Source organism: Drosophila mojavensis, unplaced genomic scaffold, assembly GCF_018153725.1.
Source record: "Drosophila mojavensis isolate 15081-1352.22 unplaced genomic scaffold, ASM1815372v1 contig_81, whole genome shotgun sequence".
NCBI classification, from domain to species: Eukaryota; Metazoa; Arthropoda; class Insecta; order Diptera; family Drosophilidae; genus Drosophila; species Drosophila mojavensis.
The window spans coordinates 5,150,334-5,166,075 of NW_025318907.1; the positions used below are offsets into that span (position 1 = coordinate 5,150,334).

At 41.2% G+C, this 15,742-nt stretch overlaps 2 protein-coding genes across 2 annotated transcripts; both read left to right on the plus strand.

Moving 5' to 3' along the window:
* Positions 1-1,238, plus strand: LOC6580771 (putative gustatory receptor 59d). The gene is given in 2 exon segments (XM_044011236.1): positions 1-1,077; positions 1,080-1,238. Coding segments are annotated over 2 exon segments (1,236 nt in total).
* A 626-nt stretch (positions 1,239-1,864) lies between these two features.
* On the plus strand, positions 1,865-3,182 carry LOC6580772 (putative gustatory receptor 59d). Its single transcript, XM_002006539.3, has 2 exons — positions 1,865-2,943; positions 3,001-3,182. The coding sequence occupies exons 1-2, from the start codon at positions 1,924-1,926 to the stop codon at positions 3,154-3,156; spliced, it is 1,176 nt and encodes a 391-aa protein (XP_002006575.1). The 5' UTR covers positions 1,865-1,923; the 3' UTR covers positions 3,157-3,182.
* Positions 3,183-15,742: the final 12,560 nt, after the last annotated feature.

The following is a 15,742-nucleotide window of genomic DNA, read 5'->3' on the forward strand; positions in this document are numbered from 1 at the left end:
ATGGCCGACCTGATCAGCTCACTGCTGCGATTTGTCTACTACTACTCCATGCTGATGGGCATGCTCAACTTTGGGATCGACTGGCCCACGGGTCGGGCGCTCATCACACGCCGAGTCTCGATCTACGCGGCCGTGGTGAACGTGATTACCATTTGCAGCCTGCCCTGGCTCTGCGGCACACAGGTAATTGATTCGCTGTGGCCGCGGACGGAGCACTTGCATGATTACCTGTACGTGGCGATCCAGGGCGGTCGCGTGCTCTGTGTGTGCGTGACGCTAGTGGACCGCTGGTCGCATCGGCAGCGGTTCATGCGACTCGTGAACGCTTTTCAGCGCCTGGCGCAGCAGAAGCCCCGAGTGAAGCGCATGTGGCGACGCGGCATCATAAGCAAAGTGCTGACCGTGTTTCTCATTGACCTCCTGCAGACGATCGTCCTGCTGCAGCGAATTTACGAGAAGTTCACCGTTGCATTGGTGCTCACGGTCCTCGTTGTGCACACACTCTCCGTGCTCGTCAACCTCATTATCTCGCAATACTACTTCGGCCTGCTCAACATCTACGCCCACTATATTCTACTCAAGCTGGAGCTGCGCTCGGTTCTGGCCGAGGTGCGACGGCTGGAGTTTGAGTACCGCAAAGGTGTCTTTGCCATCACGTGCTGTGCCCTGGCCGACAAGCTGGAGGCGATAGCCGCCACCCAGTCCCAGCTGCAGAAGCTGCTGCAGATCTTAACCAGCTGCTTCGGCCTGCAGACCGTGCTGATCACCATCAGCTACTACATGGCGGGCGTGGGCATGATCTACTTAACCTTCTGCGAAGTGACTGGCGACATTCGCTTGGACTGGAACGTAAGCAACTTGGTGCTGCTTAGCTTCAACTTCGTCTGCTACTTCGCAGACATTTACATATCGGTCAACATAATGTACTCCCTGCTGGATGCACACGCCGAGATGCTGGGCCTGCTCTCGGAGAGCACAATCCTCGCCCCGGGCCTGGACCGGCGACTAGCGAGTGTCGTAAGACAATCACGATTCAGTTCCATACAAGATCAATCACATCTATCATTTTCACACAGTTTGACAGCTTTCAGTTGCAGCTGGCGTGGAATCCCTTGAAGTTCTCTGTGCTGGGACTCTACAACATGGAAAAGTCGAAGTCAGTCACCTTGGCCAGCTCAGTGGTTACCAGTTCCCTGGTGCTCATACAAAACGACTTCAAAAATGCATATTTATATTAGCTGAACCCGTTTTCAATAAACAATTCGATTATATGATAGTAAAAATACAGCTTATTTCTGGGCACCGTGTGTGATTTCCCTAAGATAACCAGAAGCCAAAGAATTTATTATAACGTTTAGTTTAATATCTTCTGTTTCGCTTAATGGATTTTAATGAATTTAGCAGCATATAATCTACATATTCTAGTGAGTATTTTCCATATTAGAAAATTTACCAAATCACTCGTATATCGGCTATATTTGCAAAGTGACCTTTCATATATAGAATTCCTCACATGTTTTAGCCTGTAGTCAAAATTCAGCAAAAATCAAAATTGTATAAAATTCAAATTAAACTAAATAGAAAACTTGGTGACTCTTATATCCTATAGCATCCGAGATACACTCTTATACTCTTATACATATAGACAAAGAGTAGTAGAGTAGTATACTTATTTTATGGCGTCAGCCACGCCCCCTTCTGCCGTTAACATACATTTCAACAAAATTCTGATTTTCCATTATCAATGCGTTCAGCTTCAGTATGCAAAGCTCATCGAAGAACAACGGTAATTACTATTACTTATTAGGGTCGTTCCATTAGGAAATTAATTCAATTTACCTATTATCATATCAGTCAATCAGTCCATTGCATCGGAGGGGTCTATACACAATTGGAAATTGCAATTCGTTTCAGTCCCACACAATGTTCGACCCGGTGAAGTTGATTCTGCGCTTAGTGTACTTCTACTCGCGTCTTCTGGGCGTGCTCAACTTTGAGATTGATTTGAGAACGGGACGAGGTCGGATCACGCGTCGGGCCTCGATCTACGCAGCTGCGGCAAATGTCATGATCTTCAGTCAGCTAATCATCTTGAGTAACAGTGAACTCATGCACACGATGTGGCTCAAGGCCGGTGTGCTGCACGAATACCTCTACCTGGTCATTCATACGACGCGGCTGAGCTGCGTTTCGGTCACTCTGCTCAGCCGGTGGTGGCAGCGCCGTCGCCTGATCGAGCTCATCAATGCCCTCAGTCGACTGGCGTTTCGGAGGCCTGAAGTAACGAGAATGTGGCGACATCGAGTTGTGATTAAGTGTCTAAGCATTTTGTTTTTGGAAGTCTTTCAGGTCATCCTAACTCTAATCGTGTTCGAGCGCTTCATGACAGTCTACATGGCTGTCAGCATTATACTGCTGTATACTCTTACTGCTTTGGTCAATGTCATCATCTCACATATCTACTTCATAAACTTGAATGTCTATTGCCACTACTGCCTGCTCAACCGGGAGTTAAAAGCGGTGCTCGTAGCGGCTCGATCGCTGGAGGCTGAACCTGGCCTGCGCACTACGCGCATGAGTCGATACTTCACTCTGACCGAACAATTGGAGGACATTGCCCGCACGCAATCTCAACTGCAAAACCTTTTGCAATGCTCATCTCGCATCTTTGGCATTCAGAGCCTGTGCGTGTCCGCCATTACCTACATTTCCGTGATGGCCACCATCTACTTTATCATTATCGGCTTCAACGTTACCAAAGCCATTCCAAGTTGGAAGTACGTGAACCTTCTCCTGTTTTGCGAAACCTTCTTCTACTTTGCGGATGTTTTGATTACCATGGACAATCTGTATATTGTTCTAGACGTTCATGGCGAAATGCTGAGTCTGCTACAGCAATTTTCAACATTGGCTCCGGGTCTAGACTCACGCTTCGAGATGGCGGTAAGTGGATATATTCGCTTCAATCACCAGATCTAATGGATTGCCAACTACTTTCAGTATGAAAGCTTTCAGCTGCAGCTGGTGCGCAACCCATTGAAGTTCAAGCTCTACAATCTCTACAAAATGGATCGCTCCACGGCTGTCGCCATGTTCAGCTCAGTTATACGGCATTCTCTGTACTTGGTTCAATATGAAGTACAAAATAGATCATAGTACTACCGAGCTCGAAGCTTGAAATTATATTATTTGTTTTCCTATTGGATTTTCAGTTATTCTATGTGAGTATTCAATTTCAGAACTGGATGAAGTCACATCCAGTGGCTTAGAAACCAACCTATATTCTATATATTAACCTAAATTCCTATACAAATATGATTTAGCTCATCGACATATATGTCCCATGTACTGGACTTTATTAAATTGAAATCCCTGCCCCAGTCAAAAATCGAGCAACGATCTAAATATTAATTTCACATTGACATTATCGAGACGGATCCAATATTTCAACTTTATTCTGATAAAATATAAGTAATATTCTTGAGCTCACCTCAAATAATGAATGCCTGACCTTAAATATACATATATGTGCTTATCATGCTTTCGCACTTTTAATGACTTTGAAGAATATTTCAAACTTTAAATATATTTTAAATCCTTGTCAATTAGACCATCAGCAATATCAAATTCTTTATGTTATCAACAAATCAAAAGATGTGATGTGGTGATGATATTCGTGTCAATTTTAGTCTTTAAGAGGTTTTTAAGTTTCTTGTTGAAATGAAACCCAATTAAATATACAGTAAAACGTCTTACCAATAAATAGCCATGTAATATTTACATCTGCAATATCTGCATTTACTTTATAGACATCTAAAATATTGATATTGTCCTGGATGTTGTTAGTGTTGCTAAACAAAGTATAAATCTGTTTATATTTATTTCTTTTAAATTTCATAAGTTCTCCGCTGCAAGTCAAATGCAGTCCTTACACAATTGTCCTTTCTTAACATCTAAGAGGTGAACAAATTAAATTTTTCATTCTTTGCCAGATCATTTAGAAATCAACTGTATGCTAGGAATTTAAAGACTTTAAACTTAAAATTTAATTTTAATTTCAAAAATATGCATTTTATCTATAAAATGTAAGTCTCAAGCCTTCGACAATCGGTCTAATACACTAGCCGAAATTCCATTTGAGTTCATTGGTTAAAGGTGGCTTAAAGCTATTGCTTTAAAACGGATTTTATCGACCTGACAGGACTGAGTGTGTGGGTGTGTGTGTGTGTGTTAGGGAGGAGGTGTGCAGCTATATCTTTTCAACGCAAACGAAACGAAGCTCTGGGCAATTTATGAGACAGCCAACAAAAGAAAACACAATACTCCTTGGACAGAGGCACAGAGACAGTTTGAATTTGAGCTGGGGCAAAGGAAGGCAACCAGAGCCAATGTCCTGGCATTTATTTCGGTATCTCTGCGAGAAGAATGGGCGGAGCGGTGGGCGCGGCGAGGCGAGGCGAGGCGAAAGACGGCATCCCGACCATATGGAGGTAACTGTGTCAATGGCATGTGTAATTGCGAGCAAGCCAAACGATAATGACAGTCCCATACAGTGGCTGGCAACAGTGTTGGGCTTGCGGTAATGCCTGGTGCTGGGGATGTCCTTTGTGTTGCGATTGCCAGGCATTTATAACTTGGCAACTTTGGCACGCCCGACGACACTGACAAATCCTGTCGCAGCAGCGCTCGATGGAGCGTCAATTTCTTTGCCACAATGGCAAATGGCAACAAAATAAACGAGCTTCCATTCAATTTTCCACGAGCATTCCGGCAGGACTCTCGCTCTGACTCTCGCTCTGACTCTGACTCTGACTCTGACTCTGTCTCTGGCTGTGGCTGGTTGCTGCTGGCTGTCAGTTTAGCATAAGTCGCTGTTTCATCCGGATGGCAATATGCATCGCCAACAGCTACAGAGACGGGCGTAACGCCAATAAGCACGCAATGACATTTTAGCATAATGCATTGCAGCATCTTCAAACTGTGGAGCCAGAGCCAAAACCAACAGCACGACAAGGACAACAGCCAGGATGGCACTGAGTGCTGCTGCTGCTGCTGTTCCTGCTGCCACACCCAATAGTGTGAGACATTGCGTGCATCGCTCAACTGGCAAATGCAACTTCAATTGGGGCTTATCTATGTGTAGCCAAGGCATCCGAGTACATGTCCCGCAAAATGGCCCGATTGGAATAATATGTACAAATGCTTTACATCGAGGCGGTCAGGCGAGTTGCTTTTCTTTGGCTTAAAGTGTCAGATGGCCCCGACAGCTCCACTTGGCTTGGCTGGGCCAGCACTTGCCACATTCTTGTTATCAATACGACCGAATTCAGATGGACCGCTGCTTATGCTAATGCACTTATTTGCATTGCTTCGTATGTCACAATAGCTATGCATACAACGAGCTCAACGGCGTGGCAGATACAGCTAGACACAGAGACAGAGACAGCGTATCTATCTATATATTCCTGATTGAGAGAGTTGATCATGTGAGTCCTCTCGTCTGAAGCATTAGCATAATATTTTTTTACTGTTTAGGAAATACTTTAAAATGACTTTAATAAAAATTAAATAAACTTGATCTGCACGTGCTCTATATGGACCTCCAGAATTTTTCAGGTCTCTAGGTTTTCTTATATGTTCAGAGATCGACGCGTTCATGCATGGTGAGTTCCAACATAAATGATACTCTTGTAATACAAACTTTTTTTGTATCACCATGTGTAAATAAGATAGTATTAAATAGATAGAGACGGATGGGCGAACAGACAGACAGAGGGCTAAGTCGACTCATCTCGTCCTTAGAAAATTCTTCTTCTTCAATGAAATACCTGCTCCAGATATGAAGTAGAGATAATTAGATAACTAGCTCAAAAACACATTTGATAGATCCACTGAATTTGGGTTTTATGATTTCATCATCATCGGAATCCAAAGATTTGATCCAGCTACTGAGCTTCTACTGACTGATTGCAATCAGCCTGAGATAGCTTATGCAGAGCCACTGAAAAAAAAAAAAAAATGTGCAATTGGCTGAATGCGCAGACCTTCGAAATGAAATCACTGCGAAAAGAAAAAAGAAAAACTAAATTCAAGGCATTCGCGACTTGAGGCTCATGCATTGGGAATCTCATGGCGCATGCTAGAAAAACTGAAAATTAAATTGAATTTTCAAAAGGCACGCACATAAATCCGAAGGCAAAACCGTGGATCCATCCAGAGAGCTTAGCGGAGCGGGGGGCGTAAAAAGAAAATTTGTAGTTTGCTTTTGCCGACGGCCAGAAAATTTGTGCTCAAAAGTATCATAAATATTTGATTTTCACATTTTGCAGCGTCTCCGTCTGGCCGGATGTGTCTGTGCCAGGCTCGCGAGGGGGAGCGGCGAGCAGAAACAGGGGGGAGAGGCAGTCAGAAAATTTATAAGATTCAATGATTACGTTTCGAAATTGATATAATTTGTGCACAATTTTGCAGCAATTGCCAAATGTCGCGTACGTGATAAAGTTTTTCCAGACGCTGAAAGTTTTCGCTTGGCAGCTGAAACGGAAAGCATGGGGAAATGATAGGCGAACCTCGTATAGGAGGAGGCCATAGCTTCTGTAAATATTAGCATTATGGAAAGGTTGGCTATTTAGTGCTCTTAGCTGCTTTCATTAGGGTTAAAAATGCAACTGTCCCATCAGTTGGGACGAAAAGCCTCTTAAGGAACACTCGCACATGTGTATCTGCTTGTATCTGTATCTGCGCAGCTCACATTGCCACAAGCCGGTGCTCGTAAATACATTTTATGAACACCTGCACATTACAAACTTTAAAATTTATGTCCGTATGGGCGCTTGCTGCCGTATATGGCTCGTATTTATGGATGTGGCGTCGTGAATGTTGCGGCATATTTGGTTTCGGCGTGCGAAATGCATTTTATGAATCTTTTATGGCTTTTAATGTAGAGACACCTGCAGATACACACACACAGAGAGAGGAAGAGAGAGAGAGAGAGAGAGAGAGATAGAGAGAGCAAGGCAGCAACCCACATTGAGATTGGCGCCACCTGGCGCTGACTTTATGCGGCACTGGCGTCACACAATCAACGCCAGCGAGTGCCCTCGCCGGAACGGCAATGGAGGACAGCTTGTCATAAAAAGGTGGGCGGCGAGGGCGGGCGGGAAATACCTTTACCTTTGCCTTTACCGCTGCCTTTATGGCGCAAAGCTGGATGCGGAATCTGCTCACGCGCGCGAAACGTATATCATCCTGGCCTAATCCATGGTGGGCATGAGTTTCACTAAGCGCAGCAGCACACGAAACACTCCCCGACCAAAAACTCCCTGGCTACAACAAAGTTGCAGCATTTTGATTTATGCCCTTCTGAGCTGGTTAAAGTATGTATGAAATATTTGCATACGTATGTATGTGTGTATGTACGTTTGTATTGGGTAATGCTGACACGCCCACTCATTAGTGTGTGGGACGGTTGACTAGCACAGATCTGTGTGGGCACACAATAATAACGTCGATGCCAACGCGAACTTCAATTTCAATGCCAGCAGCAGCGGATGCAACTGCAATCGTGCGAACTCGAGTTGCCTAAGAGCGAGCTGAGGATGTCTTAAGACACTCTCTTAACTGTAAATGAAACGAACTAGAGTAACGCCTATCCAAGCAAAGCTCACAAATTACTGAGCCGGTGCTGTTTGAATAGAGGGAGAGCAATTGAGTAGAGGAACGAGATGTCTACGTATAAAGTAATTTCAATGCCCCTCAGATAGAAAACGAAGAAGAAGAGCAGAAGGAGCCAGGGACTCCAGTTGGAGAGTTGCAAATTTTGTGTTTGATCTAGACTATTCTCTTTTCTTGTATTCGGTAGACTGAAAAATACAGATGCGATTACTGTAATGGTGAGGTGATATTACATACAGAAGGAATTGATGGTTTCTTGGTAATCCAAAACTACTAGACCGAGATGAACAATTTTTCTGCATATTATGCTACATTATTTCTGAACATAGGCAATGGAATATATTTTTAAAAATATTAGAGAGCCGTATGGATATTATGATACTGTAAAATAAGGGAAAAATTAATAAAATAAATATAAATATCGAAATACGCCTGGTTAAGTATTTTCCTTTATTGTGCTTCAAATTTGATTTCTATTCATTTCTGTTATTCCCTTTCCTTGTGTTATTTTCTACTTTTCTCTTCCTTATACTATTTTATAAAAGTGAATATTTCTTATATTTTTATGTAGCTTACTGATAAATTAAACACATAAAAATTATGTTCTTTTCCATGTTCAAAGATCAGCTTTATAAATTAATTTAAAAATTGCCTTTAGACATATGAAAATTGCAATTTAATAAACTCTTTATTTATTCTTTAATAAATCAAATTGAAATTCATTTGGTCTTGAGTGAACTCGAGTGAAAGTAGAGACAAAGCCAAGGCTTGTTTGCCATAAATATCTTAGTCCGGCACACTTGAGGCATAATTCAAGCATGACTCGGAATCAGTTCAGCTGGCAGCCAAGTGGGCCATGGAGCAAACTGAAAAGGCCCGGCGTATTTGGGCATTTGGGCGCACTGCACTCGAATGTGAAGTCAATAAAGTGAAATTAATCACGTGAAATGCTGCACATTAAGATGATTGCATATTGTCAACGCACTCATCTCGTCTGAGCAATATCTCGGCCTCGCCTTCAATCACTCACTCATCCGAATACTTGACCCGAATGGGAGTGAAATAAAAACTAACTAAAAATCACTTGCACTTTTTCAGTTTTGTTTGCCGTTTGGTGTTTCTTTTTCTTTTACTTGTTCTCTTTTCTCTTTTGTTTTGCTTGTTATTGTAAATTGAATTTCAGTGTCATTTCAGCTACGGTTGAATGTTTTGCTTTCTGACGCTCTAATTGCATCTGATTGCAGGCGACGGCGCCAGCCAGAGTCTCGGGCTTGGGAACCTCACATCCGTATCCGTTGATTTTTCCATTCGCGTTGCTTTCTTTTCTGCAGTTCATCCGCCAGCAGACGTGAGCGAAATTTAAATGGAGCTGACTTTGCAGCTGACTGAGCTGACAAAAAAGCTGACGTGGGAGGGGGAGGGCAAGCGAAAGGAGTAGGTAGTCGATGATACCCTGTCCACAAATGCATATTTTGAAATATTTCAACCAATATTGAGCTCCCCTCCTCTGCGCACTGCATGCCGTATGGAGTGTGGCACAGAGTAGAGTATATAAGAGACAAATTGATTGGAAATTTGCAATCAACTAATGACATGACAATAGCAACAGCAACAACAAGAGCAACAGCAGCAGAGATTCAATTGTGTTTTCTCGCTTGCTAACATATTTGCAGACAATTAATCGCATGAACATCGAATTGTGATCAATTATTTTACAATATCATACTCAGGGGATTAAAGGACTGCTGCACGTACAACAACTAACTGTAATTTGGCGGTTAAATCAATTTGCAGCCACAATTAATAGGCTAAGCCATGCCGCGGCCCGCCAGGTGTAAATGTTGCACACACACGTAGCATTTCAATTTCCTTGTCGGAAGAGACAGCAATAAGCGCGTGGAACTGGGCCGACCCGGGCAGGGGGTGTATAGAGAGCGGCGAGGGGCGGGCGACGGGGAAATTGGGAACGTGGTCTTTGAAGTTCATGTTGTTTGTCAAGAAAATGAATTTCACTTGACGGCGATTATGTGGCAGCTATTCAGTGAGCCAACTTATAGCTGGCAAAAGTTTTGTAAAACATTTCCGATATTTCAAAAAACAGCTACACACCGCATACCCCCACCTCACACCCCATCTCCTGTTCAATGCTCTTGTCGAGCGTGTCGTCTAACCAAAATGCCAAACACGAATGCCAAACGAAACGCTGCCTGACAGCAGCCAGCGGGTAGCGAAGGGTGAAAACTTTTGCCTAAATCACTTAACAGAAAACAAGTGTTGGCATATGCCCCGCCGGTCGAGCGGCGCCCCTCGATCCATCATTCGCACCATCTCATTTCGAACGGAAAACTTACTCTGCGAAAAGTTTCTTCGTTTTCGTTTTCATTTTCTTTTTCTTTTTGTTTCTCGCAATGCGAATGCCGCCTCTGTAGCAGGCAATGAAATATAATAACAAGAAATAACCGGAAGCAGCACACAGGATGCGTGCTGTTTGACATACCACAAACACACACACACACAAACACACTCGCACATACACGCCAAGCAGTTGGGAGTTGCGTAAACAGAAAATCCATTACATGTGCATACACTGTAGCGCCCCCTGTCGGCCTGCAGCTGCATCATCATGCGCCGCTTTTTGACGGTGCGGGGATTTACATCAATTACGGCACGAAAAGCTTTTTGACTTTTATTGTGACATAGGTCCGAGCGCAACTATATGAAACGCATGAATATTTCAGTCCCCACGGAGGAAGCAGGTTTTAAAAGCAAGTTAAGAGTATGCCACGCCCACTGACACACCGGCCACATGAACACTTCGTTAGGCGCACACACGCACTCACACAGTTCCTTGTGAGTTGCGTCAGCAGCAAGCCTTTTAGCCAGAGCCTTATATCCTGTAACCCATAGAAGCAGAGCAGTTTGTAGAAGAAAGCCGATTTCTATTCTAAATATTAGTGGAGGAATTTTAATGCTTTTTTGATAAAGCTGCATCTAAAATAGTAGCACATGCCATCGTAAATGATAACCAAAGAGTTCGTAAGGTGTGAGATGTTATTCTATATGTGGCTTAAGGTGTAGATAACGGTTTAGTGATCAGCCTAGTATTAGCACAAGTTCAAGTGAAACACATAATTATCAAGCCAGGAAAGAAAAGACTCAAAAGACGCCATCCATTTGATATCCAATGAAGATCTTTCCTATAATACTTGATTATATTTTTAAATATTTGAAGTAATATACTTGATCAGTTATTATTTTTTTTAAATGTAACAAGTAAGAAGGCTCCAGTCGAGACTGATCGACTAGGAGATACCCTGAACCTTCCAAGTTAATATTCTACTCATTCTGCAATTCTTTTATGCACACATGCATACACATGCTTCCACTCGTACGTATAAGCACGGGCTCTGCTAATTGCGCAGTAAGCAGTGTCTGCGCTTGGGCTGCGCTGCAGTGTGGGCAATATTATGAGAATTTATTAGTTGAGAATTTATTTATTTATTAGTCTCTTGTGGTAGGACTTTCCTTATGAAACTTTCAGAGCGTGAGCATACGGTTAGAATGTGTGTACATTCCAAAGCACAAGTCTCTAGTACTTTTAAACAAATTGGGGGCGAAGGGAGCGTGGTATCCAACATCTGTAAATTTCAAAATCTTCGTATTCATCAAATGTATATACACAGTAAATCTGAAGTCTCTAGGTGTAAAAGTGCTCAAATTAGGCTGAAAAAACCAAGTCGATTTTTCGATTATTCTTTATAAAAAAAGTTATCGGATAAGTTATCGAAAAAAATAAGATAAACTTTTATTGATATACACGAGTATGCATGCCAAATTTCAGCTCAATAGCTCTTATATCTTCTGAGATCCTTTGAGTGACACTTGACTGTTGCTTGCGAGATCTGAAGAAAAGTCAATGGGCCATAAGTGAGTTCATATATACCTCATGTGCCTTCAATCAATACAGAATATGATTGGGGACAGATCGACATTATTAATAGTCAATAAAACATTCAAGAGCTAATCAATGCGTATATTGTTCTTTATAGGTTAGTGTTGAACAACGTGCATTCCCTTCATCTCATCTACAGCCTGTTAACGTCGCCTATTACTTCGAAGCAGATGTATGTGTCACGCCGCACATTGTTAGAGTCAAAGGCCTTTATGATGGTAGTAAACTTGTAGCGGCCATTTATGGGCATTCCATTGGATTCCACTGTCACGTTTACGTCAAAAGGCTCGTGAATCACTATAGTCTATTTGAAATTATCATTAATTGGGGAAAAGCAAAGTCGTAGTATACCTACTCCTGGGTAAAATATTGTGTGTCTGATTTCTTTCCTATTAATGATATGTCTTGTCCAATACTTGTAAAAGTCAAGATTCCTGTCGAACAGAGCTGGTACAAAGTCGTGGATTTTCATGCTGTATGGGGTTTGCTGCCACGTTCCACGATCATATTTAAGTGATGAAAAAGAGGCCTAAGATAAAGAAAATACTAATTATGGGTTTCAATCATATATCGTACGAGCAAAAAGTACTTGAATGCGATCGCCAACTTCAATCATCCAGGTGTAAGTCCAATTTCCCGAAACTAATATGACATCATCATGTATCGCAAATGTCATATGTGACATATCGGCGGCTTGGTTCACATTGAGAACATTACTTTTTGCATTTGGACACTCTTGAAAGAAATCCTCGTTTTCAGGAACGAATATATACTTTAGAGCACACGAGCAAATGGCCAATAAAATCACGATACACAATGGGTAGAGAAACTTCATTTTGATTCACATTGTTTGTCTTCAGCTTCGCAATGATATTTATGCAGTACGGTTTGGCACTTTTATACCTCAAATTTAATTGCATATGACGTTCGAATCATTCGATGGCAATCACACATTTTTGTCATATCGCTCCTAATAATAAGGAGATGGACCTGTTACTAAACATTAAACATACTATTTATATCTAGCAAATTTAGGAGAAATTGTTTCATATTTAATCACACGATTCGAATCTTTGCAATATTTTCCATTACATTTCATTGCAGGTTCACAAGGTTGGGCATATGACTACATTTCCTTCCATCAATATTGCAGAGTCCCCAACACACCTTGAATATCTTGCACTTATACTGAACGAAATTTATCATTAACAATAACTCACCATTAAAAGCTTTCTAGCTCAAAACAAGCTAGAAAGCTGTAGTCAATACTGCATCCAATCACGCATAAACACGTATGGGCTGCTGTGTGGTCTTACTACAGGAACTTAATTTGTTGATAACTTTTCTTGTCGATGAACTCTCTTCATGAAACTTTGAGATCGTAACTAAAACATTGAAAGGCATCCATTTGCCAAAGCACAAGTCTCCAGTATTTGAAATATTCGTTTTACAAACCTAGTGCTGAGGTGGTGGATTAGAGGTGGGGGGTAAATTTTAACAAAAATCTAAATTGTATAAAATACATCTAAATATATATTTAAAATGTGGAGACTCTAGTTTTAAAGATGTAGGAGATATAATTTTATTCATTTTCGGTAAGGTTTTTAATTGATAACAAAATAACGGAATGAGTTATCGTTTTTTGAAGATAAACTCGACATGCGCGCTATATATACGCACAATAAAAACAAGTAAGAACGTTGCAGTCGGGCGTTACCGACTGCGGAATACTCATTCACATCCCATCAATAATTTAGTAGTTAAGTTTCGCTCTAATACTGTAGAATATACAGGTTTTTCCGATTTGCCACGCCCCAACTGGGCGTAGACACCTCATTTTTGATCAGTTTTTAGAAAGGGATAACGGTACCCTAACTGCAAAGTTTGAATGCTTACCCTCAAAAAATGTGAAAATTACAGGGTATTTTTCGATATGCCACGCCCCTAAAGAGGCGTAAAAATCGATAGAGAAGGCTACCAGTAACTCAACTATCTAAATTTGAAGCTTCTAGCTATTATACTTTAGGAGATATAAACTTTTGCGGTTTGCCACGCCCCCTGTGGGCGGACATATATCCGACAAAACTTTTTGGTCTTGGGTGATCAGTCCGAGTATATATACAAAATTTGAGGTCTCTAGCATCAATAGTATCCAAAATATAGGAGAATTTAAAAAATCACTATATCTTCAGGTCCGATTTGCCACGCCCCCAATGGGCGTAGACTTATAATTTATCTTTAGACTTTATAGAATCATACTATTAGCTGACGTGTAAAATTTCAGCATTCTAGGTTTACAACTTTAGGAGATACAGTTTTATCCGATTTGCCACGCCCCCAATGGGCGTAGATATATCCGCCATAGCTCGAGATCTTGGGTGGTCAACGCGGACCTACATACAAAATTTCAGCTTTCTAGCTCTTCAACAAACATGATTTCTGGTATATCGGAAAATGCATTTTCCGATTTGCCACGCCCCTAGTGGGCGGATCGGGAAAATTTTAACACTTTATAAATCGGAGATATACACGAGTATGTGTTCCAAATTTCAAGTCTCTAGCTTCAGTAGCGCCGAAATAGATTGCGTTCATACGGACAGACGGACGGACGGACAGACGGACAGACGGACGGACAGCAAGACGGACATTGCACAAAACCAATATACTGATTCACTTTCGTGAATGAGTATAAAAATTGAAGCCTCTAGCTCTTATATCATCTGAGATCGACGCGATCATACATACGGAGAGACGGACGGACAGACAGACGGACAGGGCCAAATCGACTCAGCTGGTCGGCTTGATCAAGATTATATTTACTTTGTGGGGTCTGCCATGCCTCCTTCTGCCTGTTATGTACATTTCAACAAAACCATTATACCCTGATTTCAGGGTATACAAAATTATATATGATTATAATAACATGTAGTATATTGAAAAAAATAAATAAATAAAATAAAAAAACAAGTAAGAAGACTCTAGTCGAGACTGCTCGACTAGGAGATACCCTGAAGCCTCTAAACTGATATTCTAATCAGTCTGCACTTCTTTTCGACACACATACATACACACACACACGTATTAGAATGCGCTCTGCTAACTGCGCCTGGGCTGCGCTGTAGTGTAGTAACATTATAAGAATTTATTTGTTGAATAATTTAATTTCTAGACTTACAATCTTAATGAAAGTTTCAGGGCGTAATTATATGGTGAAAATGTATGTACATTCCAAAGCACATGTCTCTAGTACTTGAAATACGCCTTTTACAATGGTGAGGGTGAGGGGGTGGATATAGGGGTGGGGGGTAAATTACAACAAAAATCGAAATTATATAAAATACATATAAGTCTACATTTAAAATTTGCAAGCTCTAGCTCTAAAGGTGTAGGAGATATAATTAAATAACTAGCTTTCGATAAGGTTTTTGATCGATAATAAAATATCGGGAGTAGTTATCTATATATAAAGAAAAACTTGATATGCGCGTGATATACACGGACCTAGGAAACAAAATTTCAAGTCTCTAGCTCTTATATCTTCTGAAATCGACGCGTTCATACATACGGACGGACGGACGGACAGACAGACGGACAGGGCCAAATCGACTTAGCTCGTCGCCCTGATCAAGAATATATATACTTTGTGGGGTCTGCCACGCCTCCTTCTGCCTGTTACATACTTTTAACAAAACCATTATACCCTGATTTCCCATTTTCAATGGGTTCAGGGTATAATAAATAAAAGAATATTAATAATATATAAATAATAATAAATAATTAATAATAAAAGTAATAAATAAATTGTATATTATTATTATTAAATATAAAAAATAATATATAAATTATATTTTATTATTTTTATTTAATTATTTATGTTTTTCTCTACAATAAAAGAAAACAAATACCAAATTTTTATCATCTACTACTACTCTACTTGAGTACTTTGGAGCTGTGCAATGCCCGCTGGCTGCCTTCCATCTGAGCAGGCTGAAATGAGCAACGCTGAGCCAAAACAGAGTTCAATTTAAAAATCGCTTGCATAATTTATAAATGCAGAGCGGGCAGCTGGAGCTGGACATTTATGGGCCACAGGCTGGAGGACCTTAGATTTTTCTT